The sequence below is a fragment of the Tachypleus tridentatus genome, chromosome 9, assembly GCF_004210375.1.
Source record: "Tachypleus tridentatus isolate NWPU-2018 chromosome 9, ASM421037v1, whole genome shotgun sequence".
Taxonomy (NCBI): Eukaryota; Metazoa; Arthropoda; class Merostomata; order Xiphosura; family Limulidae; genus Tachypleus; species Tachypleus tridentatus.
Genome location: NC_134833.1, coordinates 14,957,185 through 14,972,390, shown reverse-complemented (window position 1 = coordinate 14,972,390; position 15,206 = coordinate 14,957,185). Strand labels below are relative to the sequence as shown.

Sequence of the window (15,206 nt, the reverse complement as noted above, 5' to 3'; positions counted from 1 at the left end):
AAGGCTAACTACGCCAGCAGTCCCTAATTTAGTAGTGTCAGAATAGAGGGAAGACAGCTAGTCATCACTACCCACCGCAAACTCTTGGATAATTCATTTACAGACAAAGAGTGGGATTAACCATAACTTATAATGCCTTCTACAGCTGAAAGGGCGAGCATGTTTGGTATGGCGGAGATTCGAACCCGCAACCCTAAGATTGCGAGATGCCATGCCTGCACTCTCTTCTTTCTATTTCAAAGCAAAAAGGCGCTAATAGCCTATACTCTTTCTACCTCAGGTACTGAAGCGCAGTCTTTAGAGTTTAAGCCAACAAAGAAACATTACTAATTTAAACGGCCTGGCAAAGACAAATATGCGACTCACGTGATAATAGAACGAAATATAATTTGAGCTAATTATGATGAAAACAAAACATGAAATTAAAACAAAATTACTAATATGCCTTTCTTCAATCATGTTAATGTTGTAATATGAGGAAATAAAACAGATGAGAAAAATAGAGAATCATTTTTCTGCAGCACAGTTAGGTTTAAAACATCGTAATAAACAAACGGTTCAGGTGTGTATATACATAATCACGTGTACTTAGTGAAGCCTAAACTTAATATTACTTTGCCAGTTTTAAAGGACTTTCTTTGTTGAAACTATAAAACAGAGTATTTCGTTTATTAAAAATAAATACTGTATTAGATGTATGTAATTTTATTTTCCTGGTAGAATGAAAACACTATTGAATATTCTATTCTATATCATTGTACTTTCTTTTTCTCAAAGAGTATATCTTTAAATAAGTATAATAAATTTATTAATTTACAATGGTAGAGTTAGTCTGTTCTTCGACCACGTATACTTGTCTAGTACAGTAATAATAATAATAAAAGTCAGCGAGTTCAGTTGAGTAACTTTGAAGTTTAAATATTAAATCATTCTTTTTACTATTAATTTTACTTTGTAGTGCTAGATGGCAGCACATTTTAAGTTTACCTGAGGTCCCTTAGATATATCTACTACAAGAATTTTTAGTGAAAATAAATTTAATAAAAACCTATAGTGAGGAAAGCAATTATAACTATGTGTTAAAACGAAATGTACTAGAGTATTATCACGTGTTGATATCTTAAACTGTGATAGGTTGGCTGCCAACCAATCATAAATGCCACCTCAGCATAAACTCTGAAAAGTATAGCAACCAAACACTGCCCAATGGCAGTAGTGTAATCTAGTAATGGTTTCCAGGAGTAAAATAAAGCAAGATAAATGTGTGAAAGTTGAACGTTTAGTTGTTAAAGGAAACTTTATTTTCGCTGAGTTTTCGTTTCATGTTTATATACCAATATTTCTAATTAATCTGTCGAAAGTTTGGTTCAAAAATCACTAGTATGTACATAACTCAAAACACTTTACTTTTCACAAGAACACCAACGATCAAATAATTTTTCACAAATAAATACCCTTTATAACTTATAATAATACTGATGTGATTTCCTTCACGTTTTGAAGGAATATAAAGTAAATTAAAAGTAAGAACAGTACACAATAAATTAATTAAAACTGGTGAATTATTAGGAAACTTTTTTACTTGAGGGAATGATTGGACCATATGAAATAAGATATTGGTTTCATATTGACTCGTAGTTTCTGTAAAAAGATTTGCTATAAATTTAAGTAAAATTACATCTTTTTCTCTATGCATGTCAATGAATTTATAAGTAAGTGCGCGATCTATCACATAGAGCTTTCTCTATGCAACCCAGTCAATCCCAAAATTTTAGGAAGAAATGGTTCACTTTCTGACTGGGTAAACATTAACTGTTTCTTATCAAATGGCGGAAAACGCAATTTATTTCCTAGAATTGTCTCACATGTTCCTATTGGACGCTTCTTGAGAGGTTTTGATCCAATGAGGAAAGTGATAACTGAATCATCCACGGGAGAGTTTAGAAAATAAAGATCTTTTGTCTGTTTGTCAATGAACACATCTTTCAAACAACGCATACAACTAGGACCTAAGCAAGGACAGGAGTGCTGTTTGTCTCTCAGATACAATGACATTAAGGGACTGTAATTAGAATGAGAAACTGTATTGGAATTAACACTAAGTTCTTCTCTCTTCAACAGATCCTTCTGTTTACTATCGTCTTTCGCAAAACGTAATTTTTTGGGCGATTCTAGCGACATCCTGCGGTCGTGACTGTACCCAGATCGTATTTTTTTCAAGGAACTCCGCGGTTCTCTCAGACAGCCTGTTTTCTTCGAGTTGCCTCGACGTGTAGAACGTGGATGTTCCTCCTCACCCATAAGCCAATATGTTATCATTTCTCCTTTCCCCTGTCGGAAATAACAAACATTATTACAGATATATCTATTTTCTGGCAGTATTTTTATCAGAAATGTGTACAATTTTTGCACACCAAGAAATGTGCAGGATTGCCGTAGCATTATGCGCTTTCTGAAATCCTACGTTTCTCAAAAGGAAAACAAAATTGTCTTTTGTATAATGCCTCGTTTAGATAGAAACGTTACTTAGGGCTTTTCAGCTTGCTTAAAACTATCGACCTAAACATTATTTTCAGAATATAAGAACTACTCTACAGCAAATTGTTGTTTATTGGTTAACTGACACATAAAATCAAGGCAAAAAATTTCTAAGCGAAATTTGACAATTAAATAAATTTTAAAGATTGGTTAATGACAATAAAATAGTGTGAAAGAAATATCAAATCAGGCTTAATTTATGGTATTCTAAGACTTAAATATTTTCGGTTACAATTGGAATGCTCAAAACAAGCGAACACTGAATGCTCTTGGACCATAATTTAGTTAATTTAATAAAAAATTAGACAGTTATTTTGATAACAAATTAGACAGTTATTTTAAATAAAAAATTAGACAGTTATTTTGATAAAAAATTAGACAGTTATTTTGATAACAAATTAGACAGTTATTTTGATAACAAATTAGACAGTTATTTTAATAACAAATTAGACAGTTATTTTGATAACAAATTAGACAGTTATTTTAATAACAAATTAGACAGTTATTTTAATAAAAAATTAGACAGTTATTTTGATAACAAATTAGACAGTTATTTTAATAAAAAATTAGACAGTTATTTTGATAACAAATTAGACAGTTATTTTGATAACAAATTAGACAGTTATTTTGATAACAAATTAGACAGTTATTTTAATAAAAAATTAGACAGTTATTTTGATAACAAATTAGACAGTTATTTTGATAAAAAATTAGACAGTTATTTTGATAACAAATTAGACAGTTATTTTGATAACAAATTAGACAGTTATTTTGATAACAAATTAAACAGTTATTTTGATAACAAATTAGACAGTTATTTTAATAACAAATTAGACAGTTATTTTGATAACAAATTAGACAGTTATTTTGATAACAAATTAGACAGACAGTTATTTTGATAACAAATTAGACAGTTATTTTGATAACAAATTAGACAGTTATTTTAATAACAAATTAGACAGTTATTTTGATAACAAATTAGACAGTTATTTTGATAACAAATTAGACAGTTATTTTAATAAAACATTAGACAGTTATTTTAATAAAAAATTAGACAGTTATTTTGATAACAAATTAGACAGTTATTTTGATAACAAATTAGACAGTTATTTTAATAAAAATTAGACAGTTATTTTGATAACAAATTAGACAGTTATTTTGATAACAAATTAGACAGTTATTTTAATAACAAATTAGACAGTTATTTTGATAACAAATTAGACAGTTATTTTGATAACAAATTAGACAGTTATTTTAATAAAAATTAGACAGTTATTTTAATAAAAAATTAGACAGTTATTTTGATAACAAATTAGACAGTTATTTTGATAACAAATTAGACAGTTATTTTAATAAAAAATTAGACAGTTATTTTAATAGAAAATTAGACAGTTATTTTGATAACAAATTAGACAGTTATTTTAATAACAAATTAGACAGTTATTTTTATAACAAATTAGACAGTTATTTTGATAACAAATTAGACAGTTATTTTAATAACAAATTAGACAGTTATTTTAATAACAAATTAGACAGCTATTTTGATAACAAATTAGACAGTTATTTTGATAACAAATTAGACAGTTATTTTAATAACAAATTAGACAGTTATTTTGATAACAAATTAGACAGTTATTTTGATAACAAATAGACAGTTATTTTAATAACAAATTAGACAGTTATTTTGATAACAAATTAGACAGTTATTTTAACAACAAATTAGACAGTTATTTTGATAACAAATTAGAGAGTTATTTTAATAACAAATTAGACAGTTATTTTGATAACAAATTAGACAGTTATTTTAATAACAAATTAGACAGTTATTTTGATAACAAATTAGACAGTTATTTTAATAACAAATTAGACAGTTATTTTAATAACAAATTAGACAGTTATTTTGATAACAAATTAGACAGTTATTTTAATAACAAATTAGACAGTTATTTTGATAACAAATTAGACAGTTATTTTGATAACAAATTAGACAGTTATTTTGATAACAAATTAGACAGTTATTTTGATAACAAATTAGACAGTTATTGTTATAGCGTTAAATGATGTGATTGTACAATCGTATTTAACAGAGAGAGCAGTCTACCACATAAAGATCTCAACTTTAATTTATCAGAATTAATTTGTGTGTGCCAAAAATCTTTTCACGAAAGTTAGAACTTCCATTATTAATAAGAATGTTTATTTATTGGTTAAAATTTACTGAGTTTCGGAAAAAATAAACAAGAAGACTTAAAGTTAAAAAAAGTGAAAGAAACTAAAATCTGAGACGAAAAACTTATTAATACAATAATATTAGCAAGTGCCATCTAGTGGCCAAATAATAAATAATAATAATAAATAAATTTAGTATTCCGAAAGTTGTTTAATTTCAAAGTCTAAGTATAAGGAAGTTTATTTCAATGTACACCTAGATCAACGTGTGTTATTGGGTTATATTAGTTTAGGAGAATTTCGCTTCTCATCAGTAACCCTGAACAAAAGTTAAGGAAATAGAGATAAGCTGTTGGTATGAACTTGCTTGGTACTGACTTCACTTATCTAATGTATAGGTTTTTCTAGCAGCGACTACAAAGCACGTTAGCACCAACAGCATATTTGATATGTTTTATATGACACACAGTATTCTCTGTTGTAGCAGTTCAAGACAGAAGACAGATTTAAGACAAAGTAAAGATCTGAACATAAGCTATCCTAAGTCGCTTCTGTTCTTTGGAGGCACAAAGTAAACTTATTAGGATTGGTGAGAATCAGTGGTGTTTTGCCAGCTATAAGTGGACACATAAACATTTTATAACAGTTTATATTAGAGAGATGGTTTAAGTTTTTGTTGAAATAAACCTTCCCCTAGTGGCTCAGCGGTATGTCTGTGGACTCACACCCCTAAAAACTGGATTTATAAATCCATGGTCAGCAGAGCACCGATAGCATTTTGTGTACTTTTAAACAAACAAACAAAAAATAAATATACGACAAGGAAGAAAACATAAAGAAATATTTTCATGGCTTGATCGTTGGGGTGTTTAACTTGAGATGAAAACCCGTCCACGAACATTCTTGCCATTTCAGGCGTGAGGGTGTTACAATGTTACGGTTAAGCTCACTATATGTTGGTAAAAGAAAGCTCAAAGTTAGCAGTGAATTGTGTTGACCAGCTGCTTTTGTTTTAGCCTATTGCTTTAAAAGTAGTAACGGCTACCCTGAGTTACTAAGCGCGGAATTAAAAACAACAAGAAACAAACATTTATTCAATCGTTTGTGAGAAAGTTATTTATCAATTTACATGATCTGTATACCAGTGTGTAACAAATCAGATATCTCATAAATTATGTCTTTTTGGTACTTATCCAACCAATAGGAATGATGCACTCAGACCTTCATCAGTAAATATCATTTGTTTATAAAATCAACCAATAGGAATGATGGACTCAGACCTTCATCAGTAAATATTATTTGTTTATACAATCAACCAATAGAAATGATGCACTCAAACCTTCATCAGTAAATATTATTTGTTTATAAAATCAACCAATAGAAATGATGCACTCAGACCTTCATCAGTAAATATTATTTGTTTATAAAATCAACCAATAGGAATGATGCACTCAGACCTTCATCGGTAAATATTATTTGTTTATAAACGTAATGCTGTTGGTTTAGGTTTACCATTATATTTCACTCCACAAAAAACAAACAAACAAATAAACAAAAAACAAACTCAATTTGTTTTTATTTATTTGTGTGTATGTGTTTGTTTGTGTGAGCATAATTTGAGTACAACGAAACAATTTATGTAAGTGTATCAACAAAATATTACAGAGAAGTTAGTGATAAGACATACAAAATCAACAATACCAAATCAACAATTTCATCTCATAAGACGAAGCTTAAGATACGGTCTTTATGGTTCTACATATTACACTAGCGCAACGTTTAAAACTCGAATGATGTTAATTTTAAAAATCGCTGGTTAACTTCAGCGCCACCTATGTCAGAATATTTCAAACTAAACTTTTAAGACCACAATCGAGTAACATCTGGACAGTCATTTTCTTTGTAGCTGAAAGCTTCTACTCACTTGAAGACAAACAAATCGATACATCTAAAAATTAGACCAACTTTGAGAAAACTAGGCCTAATTACTCAGAACTTAACATATTTACTTGCTAGAAGTTTTAACACAAAAAAATATTATGCAGGCATTGAGTGACACCTTTAAAAAATTATTTAGAAAACAAAATTGTTATGGTTAAATTAATTAACTTTGTTTTTTTTTTGGTTCGTTATCAGTTAGTCAGTAAGTTTAATTAATTAACAATATCTAATTTTATTAATGAGAAAATATACTCTTCACCTGTATACGCACACAGCAAAGGAAACAACTAACAAACAGACTAACATGGCTACGCGGGTAGGGGAGTTCGAGTTGCAACCTGACAGTCTCGGGTTCGAATCCCCGTCGCAACAAACATGCTGTGGGAGTTTTATATTTTGTGCAGTCAATCTCATTATTCGTTGGTAAAAGAAAAGCCCAAACAATAGCGATGGGTGGTGATGACTAGCCAGTCGCTTTCCCTATAGTCTTACAGATGACAAGCCAGTCGCTTTCCCTATAGTCTTACAGATGACAAGCCAGTCGCTTTCCCTATAGTCTTACAGATGACAAGCCAGTCGCTTTCCCTATAGTCTTACAGATGACAAGCCAGCCGCTTTCCCTATAGTTTTACAGATGACTAGCCAGCAGCTATCCCTATTGTCTTACAGATGACTAGCCAGTCGCTTTCCTTATAGTCTTACAGATGACAAGCCAGCCGCTTTCCTTATAGTCTTACAGATGACTAGCCAGCCGCTTTCCCTATAGTCTTACAGATGACTAGCCAATCGCTTTCCTTATAGTCTTACAGATGACTAGCCAGTCGCTTTCCTTATAGTCTTACAGATGACTAGCCAGCCGCTTTCCTTATAGTCTTACAGATGACTAGCCAGCCGCTTTCCCTATAGTCTTACAGATGACTAGCCAATCGCTTTCCCTATAGTCTTACAGATGACTAGCCAGCCGCTTTCCCTATAGTCTTATAGATGACTAGCAAGCCGCTTTCCCTATAGTCTTACAGATGACTAGCCAGCAGCTTTCCCTATAGTCTTACAGATGACTAGCCAGCAGCTTTCCCTATAGTCTTATAGATGACTAGCCAGCCGCTTTCCCTATAGTCTCACAGATGACTAGCCAATCGCTTTCCCTATAGTCTTACAGATGACTAGCCAGCAGCTTTCCCTATAGTCTTACACATGACTAGCCAGCCGCTTTCCCTATAGTCTTACAGATGACCAGCCAGTCGCTTTCCCTATAGTCTTACAGATGACTAGCCAATCGCTTTCCCTATAGTCTTACAGATGACTAGCCAGCCGCTTTCCCTATAGTCTTATAGATGACTAGCAAGCCGCTTTCCTTATAGTCTTACAGATGACTAGCCAGCAGCTTTCCCTATAGTTTTACAGATCACTAGCCAGCAGCTTTCCCTATAGTCTTACAAATGTCTAGCCAGCCGCTTTCCCTATAGTCTTAGAGATGACTAGCCAGCCGCTTTCCCTATAGTCTTACAGATGACTAGCCAGCAGCTTTCCCTATAGTCTTACAGATGACTAGCCAGTCGCTTTCCCTTTAGTCTTAGAGATGACTAGCCAGCCGCTTTCCCTATAGTCTTACAGATGACTAGCCAGCCGCTTTCCCTATAGTATTACACCATTAAATTACAGACGGCTAGCGCAGATAGCGCTCGTGTAGTTTTGCTCGAAATCCAAAAACGGATAAACAACTAATAAAAATTTATAGGTACTTCCTACCTGCTGTTTCTTCTCCCACGACAGAGAAAGATCCTCACAGTTGATCAACAGGTATCGACGGTCAAAACGTATATATATATATATATTTAAAATTTCGAAACGATTTATTGTTTCACTTATATCATTTTTAAAGAAGACAAAAATTATCATAAAAAACACACGAACATCCTAGATCAATGAAGGAAGCCTCCTTTGAACCGTTAAGTTCTTTGGTTGTACATCATTTAGTATATATTTACAGTAATACATTTGCCAGTGAGGGATTGTTTGGACTTCGTCATGATCTATGTGTATACAAGTTGTTTGCAGAGAAAGGCTTACATCTGTGACGTCACGTACATCTATTGGCATGTACAAATATACACGTATCATGTAAGATATACTTAACTCTCCACGTAATGAAAATATTGTATAATTTTGATACTCTGAGTGGGATTTCAAAAATCATGTGAGCTAGGGTTTAGTAGGCTGGAATAAATGTCAGTTTTGAATAACTGCAGATCGACGCGAAAGTTAGAGATATTTATAGACAACAGTAAAACAGTCTAAGTAAACCTTGTAATTAATACTGTTAAAAGAAAGTTAGGTTTATATCATTACGATCGTAAATACACGAAATAATATTTCTAACAGAAGATAAAGTGAACAAAGCACAACCCGAATTGAAGAAACTACAACCCGAATTGAAGAAACTACAACCCGAATTGAACAAACTACATCCATTAAAGTGAAGCAAACAAACTACAACTGTTTTAAGTGAAATGAACAAACTATAACCTTTGAAGTGAAGTGAACAGTTGTAAAACTGTTTGAAGTAAAGTGACCAAATTACAATCGTTGAGGTGAAGTGAAGAAACTACAATCGTTGAAGTGAAGTAAACAAATTACAATCGTTGAAGTGAAGTAAACAAACTACAATCGTTGAAGTGAAGTGAAGAAACTACAATCGTTGAAGTGAAGTAAACAAACTACAATCGTTGAAGTGAAGTGAAGAAACTACAATCGTTGAAGTGAAGAAAACAAACTACAATCGTTGAAGTGAAGTAAACAAATTACAATCGTTGAAGTGAAGCGAACAAATTACAATCGTTGAAGTGAAGTAAACAAACTACAATTGTTGAAGTGAAGTGAAGAAACTACAATCGTTGAAGTGAAGTAAACAAATTACAATCGTTGAAGTGAAGTAAACAAACTACAATCGTTGAAGTTAAGTGAAGAAACTACAATCGTTGAAGTGAAGAAAACAAACTACAATCGTTAAGTGAAGTAAACAAATTACAATCGTTAAAGTGAAGTAAACAAACTACAATCGTTGAAGTGAAGTGAAGAAACTACAATCGTTGAAGTGAAGAAAACAAACTACAATCGGTGAAGTGAAGTAAACAAATTACAATCGTTGAAGTGAAGCGAACAAATTACAATCGTTGAAGTGAAGTAAACAAACTACAATCGTTGAAGTGAAGTGAAGAAACTACAATCGTTGAAGTGAAGAAAACAAACTACAATCGTTGAAGTGAAGAAAACAAACTACAATCGTTGAAGTGAAGCGAACAAATTACAATCGTTGAAGTGAAGTAAACAAACTACAATCGTTGAAGTGAAGTGAAGAAACTACAATCGTTGAAGTGAAGAAAACAAACTACAATCGTTGAAGTGAAGTAAACAAACTACAATCGTTGAAGTGAAGCGAACAAATTACAATCGTTGAAGTGAAGTAAACAAACTACAATCGTTGAAGTGAAGTGAAGAAACTACAATCGTTGAAGTGAAGAAAACAAACTACAATCGTTGAAGTGAAGTAAACAAACTACAATCGTTGAAGTGAAGCGAACAAATTACAATCGTTGAAGTGAAGTAAACAAACTACAATCGTTGAAGTGAAGTGAAGAAACTACAATCGTTGAAGTGAAGAAAACAAGCTACAATCGTTGAAGTGAAGTGAAGAAACTACAATCGTTGAAGTGAAGAAAACAAACTACAATCGTTGAAGTGAAGTAAACAAACAACAATCGTTGAAGTGAAGCGATCAAATTACAATCGTTGAAGTGAAGTAAACAAACTACAATCGTTGAAGTGAAGTGAAGAAACTACAATCGTTGAAGTGAAGTAAACAAACTACAATCGTTGAAGTGAAGCGAACAAATTACAATCGTTGAAGTGAAGTAAACAAACTACAATCGTTGAAGTGAAGTGAAGAAACTACAATCGTTGAAGTGAAGTAAACAAATTACAATCGTTGAAGTAAAGTAAACAAACTACAATCGTTGAAGTGAAGAAAACAAACTACAATCGTTGAAGTGAAGTAAACAAATTACAATCGTTGAAGTGAAGTAAACAAACTACAATCGTTGAAGTGAAGTGAAGAAACTACAATCGTTGAAGTGAAGAAAACAAACTACAATCGTTGAAGTGAAGAAAACAAACTACAATTGTTGAAGTGAAGCGAACAAATTACAATCGTTGAAGTGAAGTAAACAAACTACAATCGTTGAAGTGAAGTGAAGAAACTACAATCGTTGAAGTGAAGAAAACAAGCTACAATCGTTGAAGTGAAGTAAACAAACTACAATCGTTGAAGTGAAGCGAACACACTACAATCGTTGAAGTGAAGTAAACAAACTACAATCGTTGAAGTGAAGTAAACAAACTACAATCGTTGAAGTGAAGTGAAGAAACTACAATTGTTGAAGTGAAGAAAACAAACTACAATCGTTGAAGTGAAGTAAACAAACTACAATCGTTGAAGTGAAGCGAACAAATTACAATCGTTGAAGTGAAGTAAACAAACTACAATCGTTGAAGTGAAGTGAAGAAACTACAATCGTTGAAGTGAAGAAAACAAACTACAATCGTTGAAGTGAAGTAAACAAACTACAATCGTTGAAGTGAAGCGAACAAATTACAATCGTTGAAGTGAAGTAAACAAACTACAATCGTTGAAGTGAAGTGAAGAAACTACAATCGTTGAAGTGAAGAAAACAAACTACAATCGTTGAAGTGAATAAAACAAACTACAATTGTTGAAGTGAAGCGAACAAATTACAATCGTTGAAGTGAAGTAAACAAACTACAATCGTTGAAGTGAAGTGAAGAAACTACAATCGTTGAAGTGAAGTAAACAAACTACAATCGTTGAAGTGAAGTAAACAAACTACAATCGTTGAAGTGAAGCGAACACACTACAATCGTTGAAGTGAAGTAAACAAACTACAATCGTTGAAGTGAAGTAAACAAACTACAATCGTTGAAGTGAAGTGAAGAAACTACAATCGTTGAAGTGAAGAAAACAAACTACAATCGTTGAAGTGAAGTAAACAAATTACAATCGTTGAAGTGAAGCGAACAAATTACAATCGTTGAAGTGAAGTAAACAAACTACAATCGTTGAAGTGAAGTGAAGAAACTACAATCGTTGAAGTGAAGAAAACAAACTACAATCGTTGAAGTGAAGAAAACAAACTACAATCGTTGAAGTGAAGCGAACAAATTACAATCGTTGAAGTGAAGTAAACAAACTACAATCGTTTTGGTGAAGTGAAGAAACTACAATCGTTGAAGTGAAGAAAACAAACTACAATCGTTGAAGTGAAGTAAACAAATTACAATCGTTGAAGTGAAGTAAACAAACTACAATCGTTGAAGTGAAGAAAACAAACTACAATCGTTGAAGTGAAGTAAACAAATTACAATCGTTAAAGTGAAGTAAACAAACTACAATCGTTGAAGTGAAGTGAAGAAACTACAATCGTTGAAGTGAAGAAAACAAACTACAATCGTTGAAGTGAAGAAAACAAACTACAATCGTTGAAGTGAAGTAAACAAACTACAATCGTTGAAGTGAAGTGAAGAAACTACAATCGTTGAAGTGAAGTGAACAAACTACAATCGTTGAAGTGAAGTAAACAAACTACAATCGTTGAAGTAAAGTGAACAAACTACAATCGTTGAAGTGAAGAAAACAAACTACAATCGTTGAAGTGAAGTAAACAAATTACAATCGTTGAGGTGAAGCGAACAAACTAAAACTACCTCAGTAAAAACCTTAAGTCTAAAACAAGATAACCGTCCAACCTTCTGTGCATGTTCCACTTGTCCCCAATCCTTTCTTTTTATCTTCCATCCGATTACGAATGTAGCGTGCTAACCACCAGAACGTATATTAAGCAATATCAACCCCTCTGAACAGAGAGTTTAAATGATTGTGTCTTGTTCTCTCTCCTTCAGAATCTATAATACGTCCCTTTCCTGGTACAAGAAGAACAATTTGTATTTTGTTCTTCCCAGATATCGCTGGAAAGAACTCAAGTTCTGTGATCAACACATTGAGTTAATCACGGCTGATTTCACAATAAATGGTAAACTTGTGTTTAGAACTCAAGTTCTGTGATCAACACATTGAGTTAATCACGGCTGATTTCACAATAAATGGTAAACTTGTGTTTCTTTTCTTTTTGTTGAATCTTTTACAAGTTTGTATCTTTACCTGAAATTTCTGATTTAGAGCACAATTATTTTTACATGTTATATGATCGGGCTCTTGTTAAACATAAAGTTGCACATTGGGATGTTTGTAGTCTGCCCAAAACGGGTATCTAAACCCAAATTTTAACATCGTAAGCACAGTAAAAAAAAGAAAGAAATCCGCATCGGTAATAATTTATAATAGTTTGTAATTAACCACAAAGTTATACGATGGGCTCTCTGTTTTCTTTAATTTATAATAGTTTGTTTGTAATTAATCACAAAGTTATACGATGGGCTCTCTGTTTTCTTTAATTTATAATAGTTTGTTTGTAATTAATCACAAAGTTATACAATGGGCTCTCTGTTTTCTTTAATTTATAATAGTTTGTTTGTAATTAATCACAAAGTTATACAATGGGTTCTCTGTTTTCTTTAATTTATAATAGTTTGTTTGTAATTAATCACAAAGTTATACAATGGGTTTTCTGTTTTCTTTAATTTATAATAGTTTGTTTGTAATTAATCACAAAGTTATACAATGGGCTCTCTGTTTTCTTTAATTTATAATAGTTTGTTTGTAATTAATCACAAAGTTATACAATGGGTTCTCTGTTTTCTTTAACTTATAATAGTTTGTTTGTAATTAATCACAAAGTTACACAATGGCTCTCTGTTTTCTTTAATTTATAATAGTTTGTTTGTAATTAATCACAAAGTTATACAATGGGTTCTCTGTTTTCTTTAATTTATAATAGTTTGTTTGTAATTAATCACAAAGTTACACAATGGGCTCTCTGTTTTCTTTAATTTATAATAGTTTGTTTGTAATTAATCACAAAGTTATACAATGGGTTCTCTGTTTTCTTTAATTTATAATAGTTTGTTTGTAATTAATCACAAAGTTACACAATGGGCTCTCTGTTTTCTTTAATTTATAATAGTTTGTTTGTAATTAATCACAAATTTACACAATGGGTTCTCTGTTTTCTTTAATTTATAATAGTTTGTTTGTAATTAATCACAAAGTTACACAATGGGCTCTCTGTTTTCTTTCTACCGTAGGTATCGAACCCCCATTTCTAGCGTTGTAAGTCTGCAGACACTCAGCTGTGCCACTGGAAAGGATTAAAGTAATTTTTTTTTTTTTTACCATAGATCGTTTGTGATTAAGTACAAAGCTACACGATAGTTTATCGATTCTTTGTCCACCACGGATGTGAAACCTGGTTCCTAGCGTTAAATTACAAGAGTTGAAGAATCCAAGAAGAAAGAGTTAGATGACTCTGGTTTGATTATACATAAGAAGCAACTAATTTTGAGTGTAAAATATTTACTGAAACCTTAAAGTCAATTGAGTTTTAGTTTCCGTTCGTTCTAATGTAATCGCTAAAGATAAATTTTAATACATTTATTGATCTCTTCCATTACGTTTGTTTGTTTTGAATTTTGCGCAGGCTGTCTTCGCTAACTGTATTTAATTTTAGCAGTGAAAGACAACTAAATGAAAGGCAACTAGTCATCAACACTCACCGCCAACTCTTGGGCTGCTCTTTTTACCAATGAATAGTGAAATTAATCGGATATGATAGCACTCCCACGGTTGAAAAGGCGAGTATGTTCCGTGTAACAGGGATTCGAACCCACGACTCTCAAGCACCATAGCCACCTGACTTAGTCGAGTCCTGAATTGCATGAAGAAATGAAAAGTCCATTAGAAACTTTCGATTCTTAATCTGAGGTCGCGGGTCCGAATCCCTGTCACACCAAACATGCTCGCCCTTTCAGCCATGGGGGCGTTATAATTGCTGGTCAATCCCACTATTCGTTGGTAAAAGAGTAGCCCAATAGTTAGCGGTGAGTGGTAATGACTAGCTGCCTTCCCTTTAGTCTTACACTGCTAAAGTAAGGACGACTAGCGCAGATAGCTGTCGTGTAACTTTGCGCAAAATTCAAAACAAACAAACTTTAGTTCGTAACTTCATCTGTTGTCCGATTTGAGATCTAATTTTGACTGTGGCTACTGAATATTTATTCTTGTTTGTTATCCATCATCCATGTTTTTTTGTTGCAAAAAAAAGACGTTTGAAGCTATTTGAAGTCCCGGATAAATGGCTCATGGACCAGCTATGTTTTTGTTCTTCAAGTACAAACGTTTATCTCATATCTTCAGCTTTCGTCCAATTTGTGATCTAACTACAGTTTTGGACCCAGAAAGTGAAACCTTTTCGATTAATGCGTTTGATAGATTAACTTATTCTATTTATGCCTAAAATAATTTCAACTACAAGGAAGGCTGGTAGAGATCCTAATTCGTAATAAAATTAAATACAGTATATATAGCCCTA

At 32.2% G+C, this 15,206-nt stretch overlaps 1 protein-coding gene across 5 annotated transcripts in view; it reads right to left on the bottom strand.

Moving 5' to 3' along the window:
• Nucleotides 1–1,278: 1,278 nt before the first annotated feature.
• The window catches only part of LOC143224772 (guanylate cyclase 32E-like), a 159,813-nt gene continuing 145,885 nt past the window's right edge, over nt 1,279–15,206 (bottom strand). For all 5 annotated transcript variants that reach the window (XM_076453044.1, XM_076453045.1, XM_076453048.1 and 2 more), the window contains one exon: nt 1,279–2,331. In XM_076453044.1, the coding sequence (XP_076309159.1) occupies nt 1,729–2,331 (603 nt within the window). In that variant the 3' untranslated portion in view covers nt 1,279–1,728. The remainder of the gene's footprint in view (nt 2,332–15,206) is intronic.